Source organism: Barbus barbus (assembly GCF_936440315.1).
Source record: "Barbus barbus genome assembly, chromosome: 37".
In the NCBI taxonomy this organism is placed as follows: domain Eukaryota; kingdom Metazoa; phylum Chordata; class Actinopteri; order Cypriniformes; family Cyprinidae; genus Barbus; species Barbus barbus.
The window spans coordinates 18,445,872-18,461,750 of NC_136715.1; the positions used below are offsets into that span (position 1 = coordinate 18,445,872).

At 36.1% G+C, this 15,879-nt stretch overlaps 1 protein-coding gene across 1 annotated transcript; it reads right to left on the reverse strand.

Moving 5' to 3' along the window:
• Nucleotides 1–470: 470 nt before the first annotated feature.
• On the reverse strand, nt 471–15,063 carry LOC306857199 (neuronal acetylcholine receptor subunit alpha-4-like). Its single transcript, XM_079397000.1, has 8 exons — nt 15,007–15,063; nt 8,340–8,459; nt 8,020–8,126; nt 7,453–7,604; nt 7,232–7,276; nt 6,982–7,091; nt 2,964–4,338; nt 471–822 (listed from the first exon to the last, which is right to left on the reverse strand). The coding sequence occupies exons 3-8, from the start codon at nt 8,075–8,077 to the stop codon at nt 697–699; spliced, it is 1,866 nt and encodes a 621-aa protein (XP_079253126.1). The 5' UTR covers nt 8,078–8,126; nt 8,340–8,459; nt 15,007–15,063; the 3' UTR covers nt 471–696.
• Nucleotides 15,064–15,879: the final 816 nt, after the last annotated feature.

The window sequence follows — 15,879 nt, forward strand, 5'->3', positions numbered from 1 at the left end:
TAGTGCCTCAGTTCAAGCGGCACATAAACGGATCATCTCTTTATATTAACTTTATATTCTTTGTTTATTTCTATGTTTTAGATATTTATATAGGGACAGACTGAATCAACTCACTCAGTTTTCTTTAAAGGAAGGTTCCAGGTGAAATAGGGCAAGTTACTGCACACAAACTGATGACCTCAAAAGACTCGGAATATAGAAAATGAGTCGTATGTGCCACTTTAATGATGCTTTTGTGTGCTTTTTAAATTCATAGTTCATTCAAAAAAGATTAATGATGAGTCAATGGGGACCAACTGTTTGGTTTCCCACATTCTTCTAAATATCGTTTGTGTTCAGCAGAAGAAGGAAACTTTTAATTTTTGGGTGAACTGTTAAATCTCAAAGCTACATTGTATTTGGATGGAAAAGAGCAATCCTTTTCGAAACTCCTCCATATTTTCCACATTGATTTTGAAAGAGTAAATGTTCACATCAGTTTCATTTGAATTTTTCTTTAACTTGCATTTAACCCAAAACAGTCCTTTAAGTGCACAGAATCCCACTACTAACTTCCTGTTAAACCGAGAAGCACTGACATTAAACATGACTTAATTTCCATGACAGCGGATGTTTAATGAGGTCACTGAAGTCAAGTGTGATTGACAAGGCCATTCCCCATCCACAAAGAGCCAATCAGAGACTTCACACCGGGATCTAGATCATTCCAGCTAGCCACGGTGGGAGGAAGAGTCCGACGGTCCCCAGAATGCACACCAGCACAAACATCCAGAGGAATATTCTATCAATCACCATGGCAACATATTTCCAGTCTTCCCTCACCTGGTGGGGAAAAAGGAGATTCATTCGTTTCAGATATCATGATATATTTTCCACTCGTGTCTTTCCCTCTCAGAATTGATTTTTTTTGGATGACTGCTTTCCTGTGAGACCACAGTGTTTTCTGTTTTTTTTTTTTTTTTTTTATTGTAGCATAGCAAAAACAGTGATAAAAAAATAACACCAATATCAAAGGCCAGTTCAAAGTGCCTCAGAAGAACTTGAGGAGAATCTCTTGCTAAAGAGGAATCTAATGTTTCAAGGTTTTTATTGCAAATTTTTCAATCCTGGATACTCTTTTTTTTTTTTTTTTTTTTTTACAGTCTGTTTACCTTTAGAGTTCTTTTGTCTTTGTGTTTATTTTACTTTTTTCTGTATTGCATTTTTTCCCAGGAATACGTCATCCAAAAACAAATTTATTTACTCACCCTCATATCAGTCCAAACCCATATGACTTGAAACTAAAGTAAAGTAAAAAAAAGTAAAGTAAAGTCGTGACGTATTGTCAAGTATGGTGACCCATACTCGAAATTGGTAACCCATCCAAGTGCACACACACAGCAGTGAGTAGTGAACAAATGCACACACACACACCGTGAACACACACCCGGAGCAGTGGGCAGCCATGCTGCAGCGCCCGGGGAGCAATTGGGGGTTCGGTGCCTTGCTTAAGCGCACCTCAGTCGTGGTATTGAGGGTGGAGAGAGCGCTGGACATTCCCTCCCCCCACCTACAATTCCTGCCGGCCGGGGGCTCGAACTCGCAACCTTTCGATTACGAGTCCGACTCTCTAACCATTAGGCCACGACTTCCGGTTACAAGAATGTAACCATACAGCAGGGTTTTCCTGCTGTTTTATATCTAATCTTCAGCACAACGACTGAAGAAATCATATTTTTCCTGAGCTGTAAGTTTGTATCGTCTGATTCAAGAACATGAGCGGGTTCATTTTAGTGAATCATAAATACATAATACAATCAGGGTAGTCTGATTCCTGAATTAATAGGTTGGTTGTTTTAATGAACAGTTTACAAATATGAGTTACCAGTTTTAGTTATCCTGAATAACTGAATTGAAGTGATCATTGTTACTGAATCAAAATCTGACTTGCTAACTTGCAGGTTTTTTCAATGAGGAATGTAAAAATGTTTTATATGTAAGATTATCACATTTCAGTTGTTTGTCACACAAGCTTTAGCCATATGGGCTACTTTTATGAATATTTTATTGTGCTTTTTGTCATGTTTGGATCTTCACAGGCCTTGGACAGTTTGCTTTTGTTGGATAGAAAAGATCAGAGTGAACTTGGGTTGTCAAGTGATTACAATTTTTTATCTAATTAATTATATGATGTGCCGATTAATTAGTCCCGCATCAATTTTGGCTGAAGAATTACCCCCCAAAACATCCTTATTGTGTTACAAAAAGTAGCTTTAGAACGAGAGTGAATGTGTGATTCAGTTAATCATTCAACTGATTTCTTCAGACTGATTGAATAAATCATGAAGCAAATGTCTTTATGAATGATTCACTGAATCCTTGGCTCACTTGATTTGTTCAAAAACATATATTCAGTCAGTAACAAAACACTGTTGAAAACTCAAGAGTTCAGGTGTTTGGAACTGTTTTTTGGCAAAACAGAAAAATTGACAATATTGTGTCTAAAATTTAACATAATATTAATATCTTGCTGTTTGAAATAACCACGCGCAGCTGAGCAGATATTTTGGAAAATCAACACGTGTGTTCGTGTATTAGTGCTAAAGACAAACAATTCTTCAATTTCTTTGCCCTCATTTTTCTTGAATTTTAAGGGCGCATAACTGCATTCTCATATGCTATAGCATGCAGTCAGTCATCTTCTGCATCATCTTTTTCAGCAACTGCATGGATGACGTACAGGTCTGGGCCGGGACGGGACAGGGTGCATTAAATGTGTTCATTTTAACAAGTCATTTTTTTCCATCAATTTTCTGTTTTCCATCAAATGAACGTGTTAAATTGACTGCCCTAATGTTGACATTTTTGTGTTCCACCAAAGAAAGGAAGTGACACAGGTTTGGAATGACATGTTGGTAATTAAATGGTGACAGAATTTTCATTTGTCCTGAAGGTGAATTACTCTTTTAATATGTAAAACTTACTGAAAAGTCTGAATCCTCTGCTCTCAAATGGTCAGCAATGTACTGAACTCCTTCCAAGGCTTTGAGCAGGGACTGCGACAGATTGCTCCCCGACTGCGCTGCGTTCAGATCAGTAGTGCTGTCAGAGTTGAAGATCTGAGCATTGGGCAAGTTATGTCTGGTACACCTCTCGGCTTCCTCGTGATCAAGCTTCTGCAGACTCGTCCCCTCAGGTGCAAGACTGTGTTGACAACTCTCTGCTCTCAGAACGCTCTCTTTGGCTTCCATGAAGACACTCTCAGCACTCTGGCCTTGGATATCACAGTCTGTACACTCGGCTCCTTCCTGTGGGATGGTGTGTAGAAGAGTACCAAGGATAGTATCTGGAAATGAAGTTGTGCTTGAGGCAAAGATGCTGTTTGTGTATGTGAATGTACAACCGAGGGCAGGTGTTTGCGACATTTCCTCTTGCAGGATGGAATACTGGCTGCTGGGAGAACTGCAGAAAAACATGGGTTTGGGGGAAGAGTCCTGCTGAATTTGATCCAACTGGGCAACTGAGGTCACATCCAAATGGGGCAGTGGACTTTGCGGAGAAATATCCAGAATGTTATTCCTCAGAAACATGGATTGTGACGCCATTGGCTTGTGCATCATCTCGATTAGTTTCCCACAGTTCCTCTTACCCGAGGCAGGCGGTCGTTTCATGAACAGGTAACGGGGCACCAGGTTTAGAAACAGCTGGCGGACCCAGTGTGGCATACTGTGCGTGCGGGACGAACGGTGGTGGACGTTGAGCACAAACACAGTGATGACGATGGAGAGAGTGACGAAGATCATGGTGAAGAGGAGGTACTCGCCAATGAGCGGGATGACTAGCGAGGTCGAGGGAATAATTTCCGTGATTAGCAGGAGGAAAACGGTCAAAGAGAGGAGGACAGAGATGCACAGCGTGATTTTCTCCGCACACTCTGAGGGAAGGTAGAAGACCAGTACCGTCAGGCAGGATATAAGCAGGCAGGGGATGATTAGATTGATGGTGTAGAATAGAGGCAGACGTCGGATGATGAAGGAGTAGGTGATATCTGGGTAGATTTCCGTACAGCACTCGTACTTCTTGATGTTGTAAGTGCCGACTGCGTTTACTATGACCCACTCCCCGCTTTCCCAATAGTCCATCTGGTCTACGTCACTGGCCATGCTGACCAGGTCGATCTTGGCCCGATCGTACGTCCAAGAGCCAAATTTCATCTTGCAGTTTTGCTGGTCGAAGGGAAAGAAGGTGACATCGATGCTGCAGGAGCTTTTATAAATGGCAGGAGGTTTCCATTTGATCCTGCCGTTGTAAAACACCTGGGCTTTAGTCAAGTGAGTCACCGCAAAGTCTCCGTCCGCACTGCAGATTAAACACAAAATTATCAGACAGATCCTGCAATGAAATATCGGTGGAGCAACGTGAAAGACAGCTTTAGTGGTGTCATCACAGTGAGCCAAACCATCAATAAGCCTTTGACAGAATTGTTTAACCATTCAACTTTCAGAACTTTCTTCCTAATAGAGCAAATATATTGGATCAAGAGAATTTTAGAGAGTTTGTAATTGTTATAGCTTCAATATTCACTAAAAATGCAAATGTGCAATTAGAGCGCATGCAGATGAACAGTTCAACTAAAAATTCTGTCATTGTTTGTATCAAGTTTCTCAAAAATACAAGTTAATATTATCACATCAATGGACTAAAACCTTCTGACTTCACTCACACAGCATATTACAACTCCCAAAAAAGCATATATTTTCCTCCCACTTTGTTATACACTTGTGATGTTCCTGGTCAAAAATTATTGGCCTCCAAAAAATATAATATTGAATTCAATCTTTTTTTTTTTTTTACCAAATTTTTTTATTTCAGTTAGCACAGGATTTGTATTTTATTTTGGAACTGATTGATCTGAGCTTATGAAACTCAGTTTTTTATTTTCCATTAAAAATGATTAAATTATGTGTGTGTCTGTGTGTTGATTTACTAGCAATTTTTAAAAAACCGAAAAGGATTTTCAGCACATCATTTCATCAAACAAACAAACATACAGCCTAAATGATATGGTTAACTTATCTTTAACTACACGCCATATGAACAACCATTCATCAATGAAAGAAACGGTAACTTTGTTGAAGTGAGTCATTGTTCAGTCATTTCCGAGAAAGACGACTCAGACTGATTCAATCTGCTAACTACTGATTTCACGAGTCTTTTTGGAAGATTTTGTAAGAGAACCGCCTCAGAGTCACTTGACGGAATTGGTCTGCGTGAACGAAAGGCTTATTTTCTTGTCATTATTTAGTGTCACGCGGTGTTTTTTCTATCTCATGTTGTTGTCGTTCAATCCAGACTGCAAACGATACCAGGTAAAAAATGACAGAATTTTAAATATTGTGTGATCAAAAAGCTGAAAGTAATAATTCTAGTAGTTTTATTATGAAGTCAGTGTAACATCAAGGTATATATATATATATTTATATAAAAAATCCTTACTTTACATTACCTTATGCTAATTTTGTAGATTTGACAAAGAACGCTACAACAGTTGAAATTAACTTTAAATACCAATAAATCATAAAATGTTTGTATTCTGTAGGGTAAACACAATTTGTGTACTGTTAATAGTTAAATTTTTTGTTTTAAAATACATATTTAATTGAGTTTTAGAGATTGCATTTGTAACAAAATATGGATGTTCCCGCCATACCTTATCATGGAATGTAATTGCAACAATATAACATTTTTAACACAGATAAAGTGGTTATATTGTGAATATAGATTTCATTTAACATGTACAATGTTATTAAATTGTTTTAAAAAATACATATTTTGTTATATTTAAGAAAAACGTTTTCTCCCCCAAATGCATGTCTGTGGTGTTACAACAATGGATGTCACCCCTTTAAGAAAAGGGAGAATTCTATTTGGACTACTTCCTGTGTGTAAAGGTCACTGCAGGTGCTGGTTGATCTGAGGGGTGCGTGCCATGGGGAGTATATTATTTTTTATTCATTTGTTTAAAGTTAGCTACATGCCTGACAATTTCATGTGTCACACTGGTCTGTGGTGTTGTTGATAACTTGCAGATCTGACATATTTTAATCAAAATTTTGATAAATACATACTTGTTAATATTTCCAAAATGTCCCCTGATCATGAAATCATCATGATGGCAGCCTCGGTTTTAGAAAAGTCTGGATTTAGGTTGATTTGTCTTTTCTGGTAACACCACAGAGCCTATATAGTAACTTGCAATATAAAGTCTGTGGTGTTACTTCAAAATGACAGACAAGTGGCTGTGTCACAAGTGTTTGATTGAAATTATTTAAAAATCAAAATGTTCTTAAGCTTTAATTTGAATGGATATAGTATATTAAACTAATTTTAAATGCATAGCAATATATTTTATTAGAAAAAATGTTTTTTTTTTTTTTTTTACAAATTCTGCCTTTTTTTTTTTTACAAATTCATTTGCCACCCCAATTGAAGAATGACCCACATTTTAACTGTAGATTTCTAAAACAGGCAACCAGTTATACCCCACTTCTGATCAGTAATTGTAATGTATGAATAAGATTTTCGTTAAAACCTAATATTTCATTTAGTGCAAAATCCACACACAATGCACCTTTATCTGAACTGTCTGTAATTTCACTCGCTTCAACCTGGTATCTTATAAAGGCAGCACAGATCAATATTCATATAAACCCTCACAGTCTAATTCCCATGTCTTCTAGTTATCACTACATGAACAGAAGACTTACAGAATTAAGATTAAAGGGGGATTAAAGAGTACAAATATTATGCACTCGTTTCCTCTATAAGAAGCACCTGAGGAAAAGAGTTATCCGTTAACAGGCACCCAAAGTGCAGTTTGCCATCAAACAGAATAGCGTGAACACCTTACAATGTTGGAACTGCGGGAGGTTAACAGTGTTTGAGGATGTAGATTTTTAAGAAATGGATTTGGCTGAATTCCAGATTAAAAGCCTCACACACTTGTTATAGAGCACGATATCTGGTCTCCAGATGATCTCGGAGGGGATCCTGATGGAGGTGACATTCTCATACTCCTCTGGGTTCCAGCGCAGCTTGTAATCGTTCCACTCCTGCAGGGAAACATGTGCGCTCATCACCGCTCACAACCAGCAGGAATGACAGGGGTGGAGATTGAAGCAACAAGAGCCCAGTTCCAATTAAAAATCTCATTAATGCACAATTATGGGCTGTTTTTTTGATGAAAACCTACCTGCTTCACCCAGACGTTTGTGGTCATCATCTGATTCTTCTCATCCTGGTTTATTATGAAGCAAAATAGGACATCCATGCAGAAGAGAGTAATAAGAGAGGTGGGTAACTCTACAGTGAGCATACTTTGCACATTTTCAAAGAAAAATACAGCATCGTTCACTTTTTTTTTTCTTTTGTAAAATTAGGATGTTGCTGTGCTGGAGTGTATCTGAGACTCACCACATCAATGAGCTGAGCAATGGACAGGCCAAAGTGGACCAGAACCACATCTGAGATGTGTGCTACTGGACGTGAGAGCTTGTTGTATTTGCTAAACAAAGATTGGAGAAGTCTTTCTTCCGCATGGGCACGAGCTGGAGTGCTGGAAAACACTGGTGAGAGGATAAAAAAAGCTAAGTTTCCACAGCGCTGATTAAATCTTCTCTACATCATGACAATTGGATAAAAGCTGTTTCCATTCCAAGCAATCATTAAACATGCAGAACATGCCGTTTATTATTATTTTAGCATTATAATCAAAATTATAAGTAATATTAATTCTGTTATCATAGATATAGTATTAGTTTTATGGTATATTATTATTATAGTATAGTATATATAGTATTATTATAAGTATTATTTTTATAGTTACAGTTATTTCTTTTTTTTGTCTTTTTGTTGTGGCAAAACAGCCACTGAGCTGCTCACACCCCCTCATTCACACGGCATCAATACATAAACAGGAAATCAGGTATTGTGTAACTGCAGCGAGTTACTTGTAAAGTTAAACTGAAGGTCAGACTTTACCATATACCAGCTGCCGACAGACAGAAAGAAGAAAGAAGACACTCCACGCTGTTCTCATCTTGTCCACCTGATTCCAGATAATAGCCCACTCTGCAATAATTTCACCACTGGAACAGAAGACTATTTCCAATTACGCTAATAAAAGTCAAAATTCCGTTTAAAAATCATCTATCTTTAAACAGAAAAAAGACCCCTAAAGTGCAAGTTGAAAGCAGCCACAAAAAGTCATTCAGTGTCCAAACCTCTTGTAAAAGTGAGGAGTTCCTCAGAATGCCTCTCTAGCTGTCATTAGACTCTTTTCCCTCCCCTTTCTCTCTTACCTTCTCACTCTCTCTCTCTGTGTTTTGCTGTTTCACTCTCAGTATCTCTCCTCTCCGGCCCCTCCACCTTCCAATCACTGCCTATTACGCTGAGTAGATGTTATGCACTGGAGGCTCTGCCTTATACATAAGAATGTGTCACACAGAGGGAGAGAGAGGGCAGAAGATATTGACTGAGGACAAAATCCTTAAAATTATGTGGCTAAATGCCTTATTTAAAAGTTTTTGATATGTTTACATTAGCATGAATGGTTTTTAATTGCATTTCTCTATTAATGTTTTTTATGTTAGGCTTTAAAGAAATTTAAGATAGCAAAAATCCAGGATCAAAAGAGCAAGCAGGTGTGCGTGAGAGAGAGAGAGAGGATGGAAAGTCAAAGGAAAGGAGACGTAAACAGACTGAAATGTGTCTGGAAGTGATCTAGCGGTGCAGATGAGCAGTGGCAGCCAAACTCAGGATGCTTTCTGCCTATGAATTACAAGAGACGCTCAGCATTTGTCCCTGATAGGATGAACCTGTGCTGTTAGACTGTGAGCTTAACATTTATTTATCCGTTAGTAATATCATATATATATATATATATATATATATATACAGTGCCTTGTGAACGTATTCATACCCCTTAATTTTTTTCACATTTTATGTTGCTGCCTTATGTTAAACTGCATTAAATGACTTTTTTGCCAAACATCAATCTACACTCCATACACCATGTTGACAAGGCAAAAACAGAATTGTCACAACTTCGTAAATTTATTAAAAATAAAAAAACTCATATAAGTACATTGCATAAGTATTCATACCCTTAACTAAATATACAGCCTCAAGTCTTTTTTGTTTGATGCAACAAGCTTTGCTCATCAGCATTTGGCAATTATCTGCCATTTGTCTCCTCACCTCTTCACCTCTCAAGCTCTTGTCAGGTTGGATGGAGGCAGACGCACATTTTCAGGTTTCTCCAGAAATATTTGATTGGGTTCAAGCTCAGGCTGTGGCTGGGCCATTCAAAGACATTCACAGTGTTGTGTATAAGCTACTCTTGCTGTGTGCTTAGGGTCACTGTCCTGTTGGAAGGTGAACCTTCTGCCCAGTCTGAGGTTCTGAATGCTCTGGACTGGGTTTTCATCATCTCAATATTTTGGTGCACAGCTTTTCTTCTATTCTGATGAGTCCCTCAGTCCCTGCTGCTGAAAAACAGCCCCACAGCATGAGACTGCTACCAGCACACTTTACTTTTGGGATGGTACTCTGCAGGGCTGGTTCCCTTCAAACATGATGCTTAGAATTGAGGTTCATCAGACCAGAGAATCTTGTTTCTCACAGTCTGAGGGTCCTTTAGGTGATTTTTTTGTCAATTCTAAGTGTGTTTTCTTTTGTCTTCACTGAGGAGAAGATTGAGTTTGGCCACACCACCATAAAGCCCAGATCGGTGGAGTGTTGCAGTGATGTTTGTCCTTCTGTAGATTTCTCCTATCTCCACATATGATCATGGAGCTCAACTAGAGTGACCATCAGGTTCTTCGTCACCACTCTAACCAAAGCCCTTCTCCATCAATTGCTCAGTGTGGCCAGGAGACCAGCTCTAAGAAGAATCCTGGTTGTTTCAAACTTCTTCCATCAAGGGTAACAGAGACTACATGCTTCTGTGAACCTTCAATGAAGGAGAATTGTTTTTTTCTGAAGTCTTCCCCAGATGTGTGGCTTGATGTAAACCTGTTTCTGAGCTCTACAGACAGTTCTTTTGACCCCAGGGCTTGGTTTTTGCTCTAATATGCATTATCAGCTGTTGGACCTTTTATTAAGACGTGTGTGCCTTTCCAAATCATACCCATTCAATTGAATTTGCCACAGGTTACCTTCACTCAAAGTCTAGTAACACCTACAAGCAATATGAATGCTTTAATAAATTCCAACTGTCCCAGATAAGGGTATGAGTACTTATGCAATGGAATCATTTAAGTTTTTTATTTGTAATAAATTTGCAAAGATGTTAAAAAGCTTCTTTTTTTTTTTGCTTTACCATTATAGTTTATGTAGATTATAGTTATTATAGTGTAGATTGATGTGGAAAAAAGTCATTTAAAGCAGTTTAACATAAGGCAGCAACATAAAACGTGAAAACAAATTAAGGGGTATGAATACTTTTGCAAGGCATTGTGTATATATATATATATATATATATATATTATAATTAAATGTATAGAATGGTCATGTTTGGGTAAACCAGCCCTTTAAGAAAATTGCAAGGCTGTTATGCATGACAAACATTTATCATACGTATTTATTATTGCCCCCCCCCCAAAAAAAATCTGTTATTATTATTATTGATATTATGTTTTAAATAATATAAAAAGTATACAATTATTAAATTATTATACAAAGTCTTGCATTTATAATATATGAAAATATATAATATTAATATATAATATATACTATTAGTATCTGCCCCATCCAAAAATATTATTGTTATTGTTATTATTATAATAATATTTGATAATACAAATAAAAATATTAAATTATTATGCAAATTATTACAATTATATTAAAATATATCATATATATTAATATATAATGAAATGATCACATAATTTTCATATTTCGGTAAACTGGCCCTTTAAGAAAACCATGATGCATGTCTTATAAAGAACTAACCACCAAATCAGGTGAAGATTAGCATTTTAAAAGAGAGTAAATAAAATATTTATCCATGCTGTTTCCAATCCAGCACACACCTGCAATCCACCAAGAGCCTATCCAAGAGACTGATTAACCATCTGTCTGGAGAGGCAATAAATCAGCCATGGATGACCCACAATTTCCTTATGAATAATAAAGATATGAACTGGACATGCAGGGAAAGCTTGCAATACTTTCAAATGCTACAAATGAAATGTTTTCCCCTCACAGTTGACAGCTGACTGATCACTTGACCTAATAGCAAGACCATGTAACCTATTTGTTTACCTACAAACACTAATTGTTGGACACAAACCAGCTGCGAAGAGCTATTTTCTGGCTGTGAACGCGTCCCTGGTCATCAATATTCATAATTTGTTTCATCAGATGCCATTTGCAAATGCCCACAGAGAATGTTGTCCTCCACGCGAATGAATTCAACCTTGAATCGCAATATCCAGACTTTCATTAAGGTGCTGAGAGAAAAGACCTGACTGAGATATCCTTCTCTCGCTCTCTCTCTCTCTTGTTCACACATACATACAAACGCACACTCACTCACTCACATATACTTAAAATCAGACATTTAGGATCAATATCATCCTATTGAATCTAAAATTTCCACACCCTGAATGCTTATCTAATGTAACCGCTTGTAATATCATGTCAGCTTTGATCAATAGGCGGATATGACTTGAACCAGGATTACATAAGAGAGAGCAATTCAATGGTGCTTTAATAGACAGAAATATGAGTTTAATATACTGAATTGCATCATATAAAGCTAAATTCATGGCCAAGCTTACAGCAACACTCATAAAGTAAGTGGACTCACTGAATGTCATGTTCACCTTGAACTTACTGAACTACAACTAATTGTTAATCATTGTTAATAATTGTAGATGGGTTATCCAGTCACAACACCTGTTCACATGTCAGCCCTCCGTAATTCATCACGGTTATTTCTGCATTATGGAATCAGAATTACATACAAGCAGCACATCTGAGTCCATGTATGACCTCTGACCTCAGCAGCACTCCATACTCTCTGACTGTATGCTTGAACATGTGGGTCAGTGACATGACGCTTATCTTTTGTCCTGTCTGTTAAAGGGATCTTTCAAATTCTGCCATCATTTACTCATCCATATGTTGTTCCAAACAACATATGACTTTCTGTAACAAGTGGAAAATAAAACAAGATATTTGGAAAAATGTCATTTTAAATGAAGGTTCATGAGATTTACTGTTGTTTTTGAACCCTTTCATTATATAAAAAAAATGAATACAGGTTTGGAATGACATGAAGGCAAATGATGGCACAATTTTCATTTTTGTGTGCTTTTAATTATTCAGAATTCATTTTGATAATTATTTTTTTGCACGTACACAAAAATATAAGAATATATGTATGTGTGTGTGTGTGTGTGTGTATATATATATATATATGCATATATATATATATATATATATATGCATACAGTGCTGTTCAAATCATTGAGGTTTTAATGTTTTTAAAGAAGTTTCTTATGCTCATGAAGGCTGCATTTATTTGATCAAAAATACAGAAAACAACAAATTTTGAAATATTATTGCAATTTATAATAACAGTTTTCTATTTTAATATACTTTAAAATATAATTTATTCCTATGAAGCAAAGCTGAATTTTCAGCATCCTTGAGAATGATCCTTCGGAAATCGTTCTAATATACTGATTTATAATCAGTGTTGTGCTTCTTAATATTTTTTGGGACTTGTGATGCTTTTTTCAGGATTCTTTTATATGTAAAAAGTAGTGCTGTCAAACGATTAATCGCATCCAAAATAAAAGTTTTTGTTTACACAATATATGTGTGTCTACTGTATAATTTATTTTGTATATATAAAGACGCACACATACAGTATATATTTTGAAAATATTTACATGTATTTACACGTTTATATTTATATTAATATAATTTATATGTTAAATGTTAAATATATACATGCATGTGTTTGTATTTATATATATACATAATAAATATACACTGTACACACACATATTATGTAAACAAAAACTTTTATTTTGGATGCGATTAATCGTTTGACAGCACTAATAAAAAGTTAAAAAGAACAGTGTTTATTCAAAATAAAAATGTTGTTTTTACAATATACACTACTATTCAAAGGTTTTGGGTCAGTAAATGTTTTCTTTTTCTCTTTTTTTTTTTTTTTAAGAAATTAATAGTTTTATTCAGCAAGGATGTGTTAAATGGACAAAAAGTCATAGTAAAGACATAGTAAAGTATTGTTAGAAAAGATTTCTATTTCAAATAAATGCTATTCTTGTTAAACTTTTTATCCACCAAAGAATGTAAAAAACATTCACAGGTTCCAATAAAAAGATATGTTCCATAAAAATACTAAGCAGCACAACAATTTCAGTACTAATAATAAATCAGCTTAATAGAATGATTTCTGAAGGATCATGTTACACTGAAGACTGGAGTAACAGCTGAGGAAAATTGCTGATGACTGATAATAAGTGCTGCTTCACAGAAATAATTATATTTTAAAGTATATTAAAATAGGAAACCAATCTTTGAAATATTTCACAATATTACTGTTTTTTTCTGTATTTTAGATCAAATAAATACAGCCTTGATGAGCATAAGAGTCTCTATTAAAAAAACATGTTTTTTTTATTGTGTTTTATTGTAGTTAGCTTTATTTGTAGTTATTTTTTGACCTACTCAAAATAACCCAACTGCAGTTTGATTGAGATTAATTGGAATGCACAATGAAAAAAAAACATGATTTTTGAGAATTGTTAAAAATAGATTTTTTTGCAAATTAAATAACGCAAACTCAAAATCATGTGGTGCAACCAATGTGTTTAAGTGTGCAAAACAACCACAAAAGGAAACAAAACTGGAATCTATATTAAAAAGAGGATCCCTGACTACCCGAAAATTTAAGAATATTTCTGAATATTAATGAACTATAAATTAATTAACTTATGTTTTACATCAAAAGACATAATGATGTCAATACTTGATGTTTAGGCTACACCACACCACACAGAATATGTATAGTCATTACATTTAAATTTGCGGTAGCACTTTATTAGTGGGTGCTTGCCAAAGGCAAGGCACTCACTATTGTTATTGCTCATACTTATTATTATTTTCTTTATTCCGCCGAAAGTTTTAAATAATGCAAGAGCTTCTGTATAGAAATCGGCTGCCTTCTATGATACAATCTGAAACACTCCGTATATTAATGAATAATTTTATTTGGTTGCCTTTCATTCTGTTATGTATTTCATACAATACATGTGAAGCTTTAATGAATTTCATTAGAGTTTCATTATTCAGGACGTATCTTTTGATTTGATGTTAATTCGTATAACTGCTGGGTCTTTTAGGCTCAGTAGATACTCTTGGATTTCATTTACACACGATAAGTGCATAATGCATTTAAGTCTGTTTCAGCAGATTGTTTTATATGCATCAGCATCACAAATGCCTTTTTATCTTTCCCCTGCATGTGATGAAAGTATGGTCACCTGCTGTAATACTGATGAGGTTGTTAGTTAAGGTTCCAGTGGGACTTTTATGAAAATACATCTGTGATAATTGCAGGAATACACTATTTAAGACCTTTAGCTCGAATCTTTCAGCTGCAGACCCAAATATCAAATGAGGAGTGTCTTTCTGAAGCTTTAGGCTATGCAGTGTGGGCTTTGGATGCTTTCCAGACCTTGACAAATGACATTAACGGCACGGTCTCTTCTGACAGTGAAGACAAACCAAATTACGGGCTTTAGGATTCTCATTCAGATGGTCACTTTTGATAAACTGCAATATGTAATTGTTATTTCTCCAATCAGGACCAGATAAACAGTTCTTGATCAAACACCACAGGTGAAAACCAACACTGAAGACATTTAATCAAACTCCCAGTCCTGCTATCTTAAGCTTTCTTTAACGGGTGAAGTGTCAACTCACGATATTGTTGAGCCACTGTGTTGGAAATGAGTTGAAGACTTCAACTTAAGACTCACTGAAAAACAAAAGTGAAGTATTAATATTACTGTGATTTGTCAAAAAAAAAAGCCAAATGGGGTGTTCATTTGCAACCATAATGCATAGTCAGAAAAATAATCATACAGTATAACAGACTAACTTTAACCTGCTTCCTGAACTATTTTAGGATGCCATGAATGGGTTCACCACAATGAATTATTTTGTATATTATTATTCCTGCTCTAAGTACGCTGGAGTGCCAGACAGCAGGGATCTGTCAAACTCAGCTGGACTCATTAACATCAGCCCTGGTCTACACTCATGAATCGCCAACTGAATTTGCCAGAAGGCCTATAATGTATTTCAGCACTATATATGAAAACATATCAAAATAAGAGTGGCCAAAGGCAAGGAAAGTGGATCGCCATCAGAGTCCACTAATTATCAATTATATATAATTATTTTAATAAATGATGAATATATTTGCAACCCTGAGGATATCTGTGATGGATGAGCTGCCAGTGGTTTTGCTCTACGCTATATGACCATCAATATCCTAACCAGCTTCGTTGTATTTAAACAAAAAAAGGCATCGGGTTTTCCTGATGACCTCTGGCGAATCTGCAGGGTCGTTGACTCCAATATCCCGCCAGACAATAGTCAGCAAATACCAGAGCTCTCATGTAACTGATTCCAATAGCGGTGCAATGACCCAGCAAGGACGTAAAGAGACAAAGAGGAAGACAGAGAGAGAGAGAGAGCGAGCGTAAAATGCACTAAGGAAGGAGAGAGTGAAAGGTGGCTGATTTGTAAGATGTTTGGTCGGAGAAGAGCATCGGCTGAGCAGTGTGCACT

Excerpts from the sequence above, each read along its gene's own strand:
- LOC306857199 (XM_079397000.1), bottom strand. The coding sequence starts at position 8,077 with ATGAGAACAGCGTGGAGTGTCTTCTTTCTTCTTTCTGTCTGTCGGCAG. Across the intron at positions 7,277-7,452 it reads TTGCTCAGCTCATTGATGTG|GATGAGAAGAATCAGATGAT; the intron begins GTGAGTCTCAGA and ends ATAATAAACCAG. Across the intron at positions 7,092-7,231 it reads CAAACGTCTGGGTGAAGCAG|GAGTGGAACGATTACAAGCT; the intron begins GTAGGTTTTCAT and ends GTTTCCCTGCAG.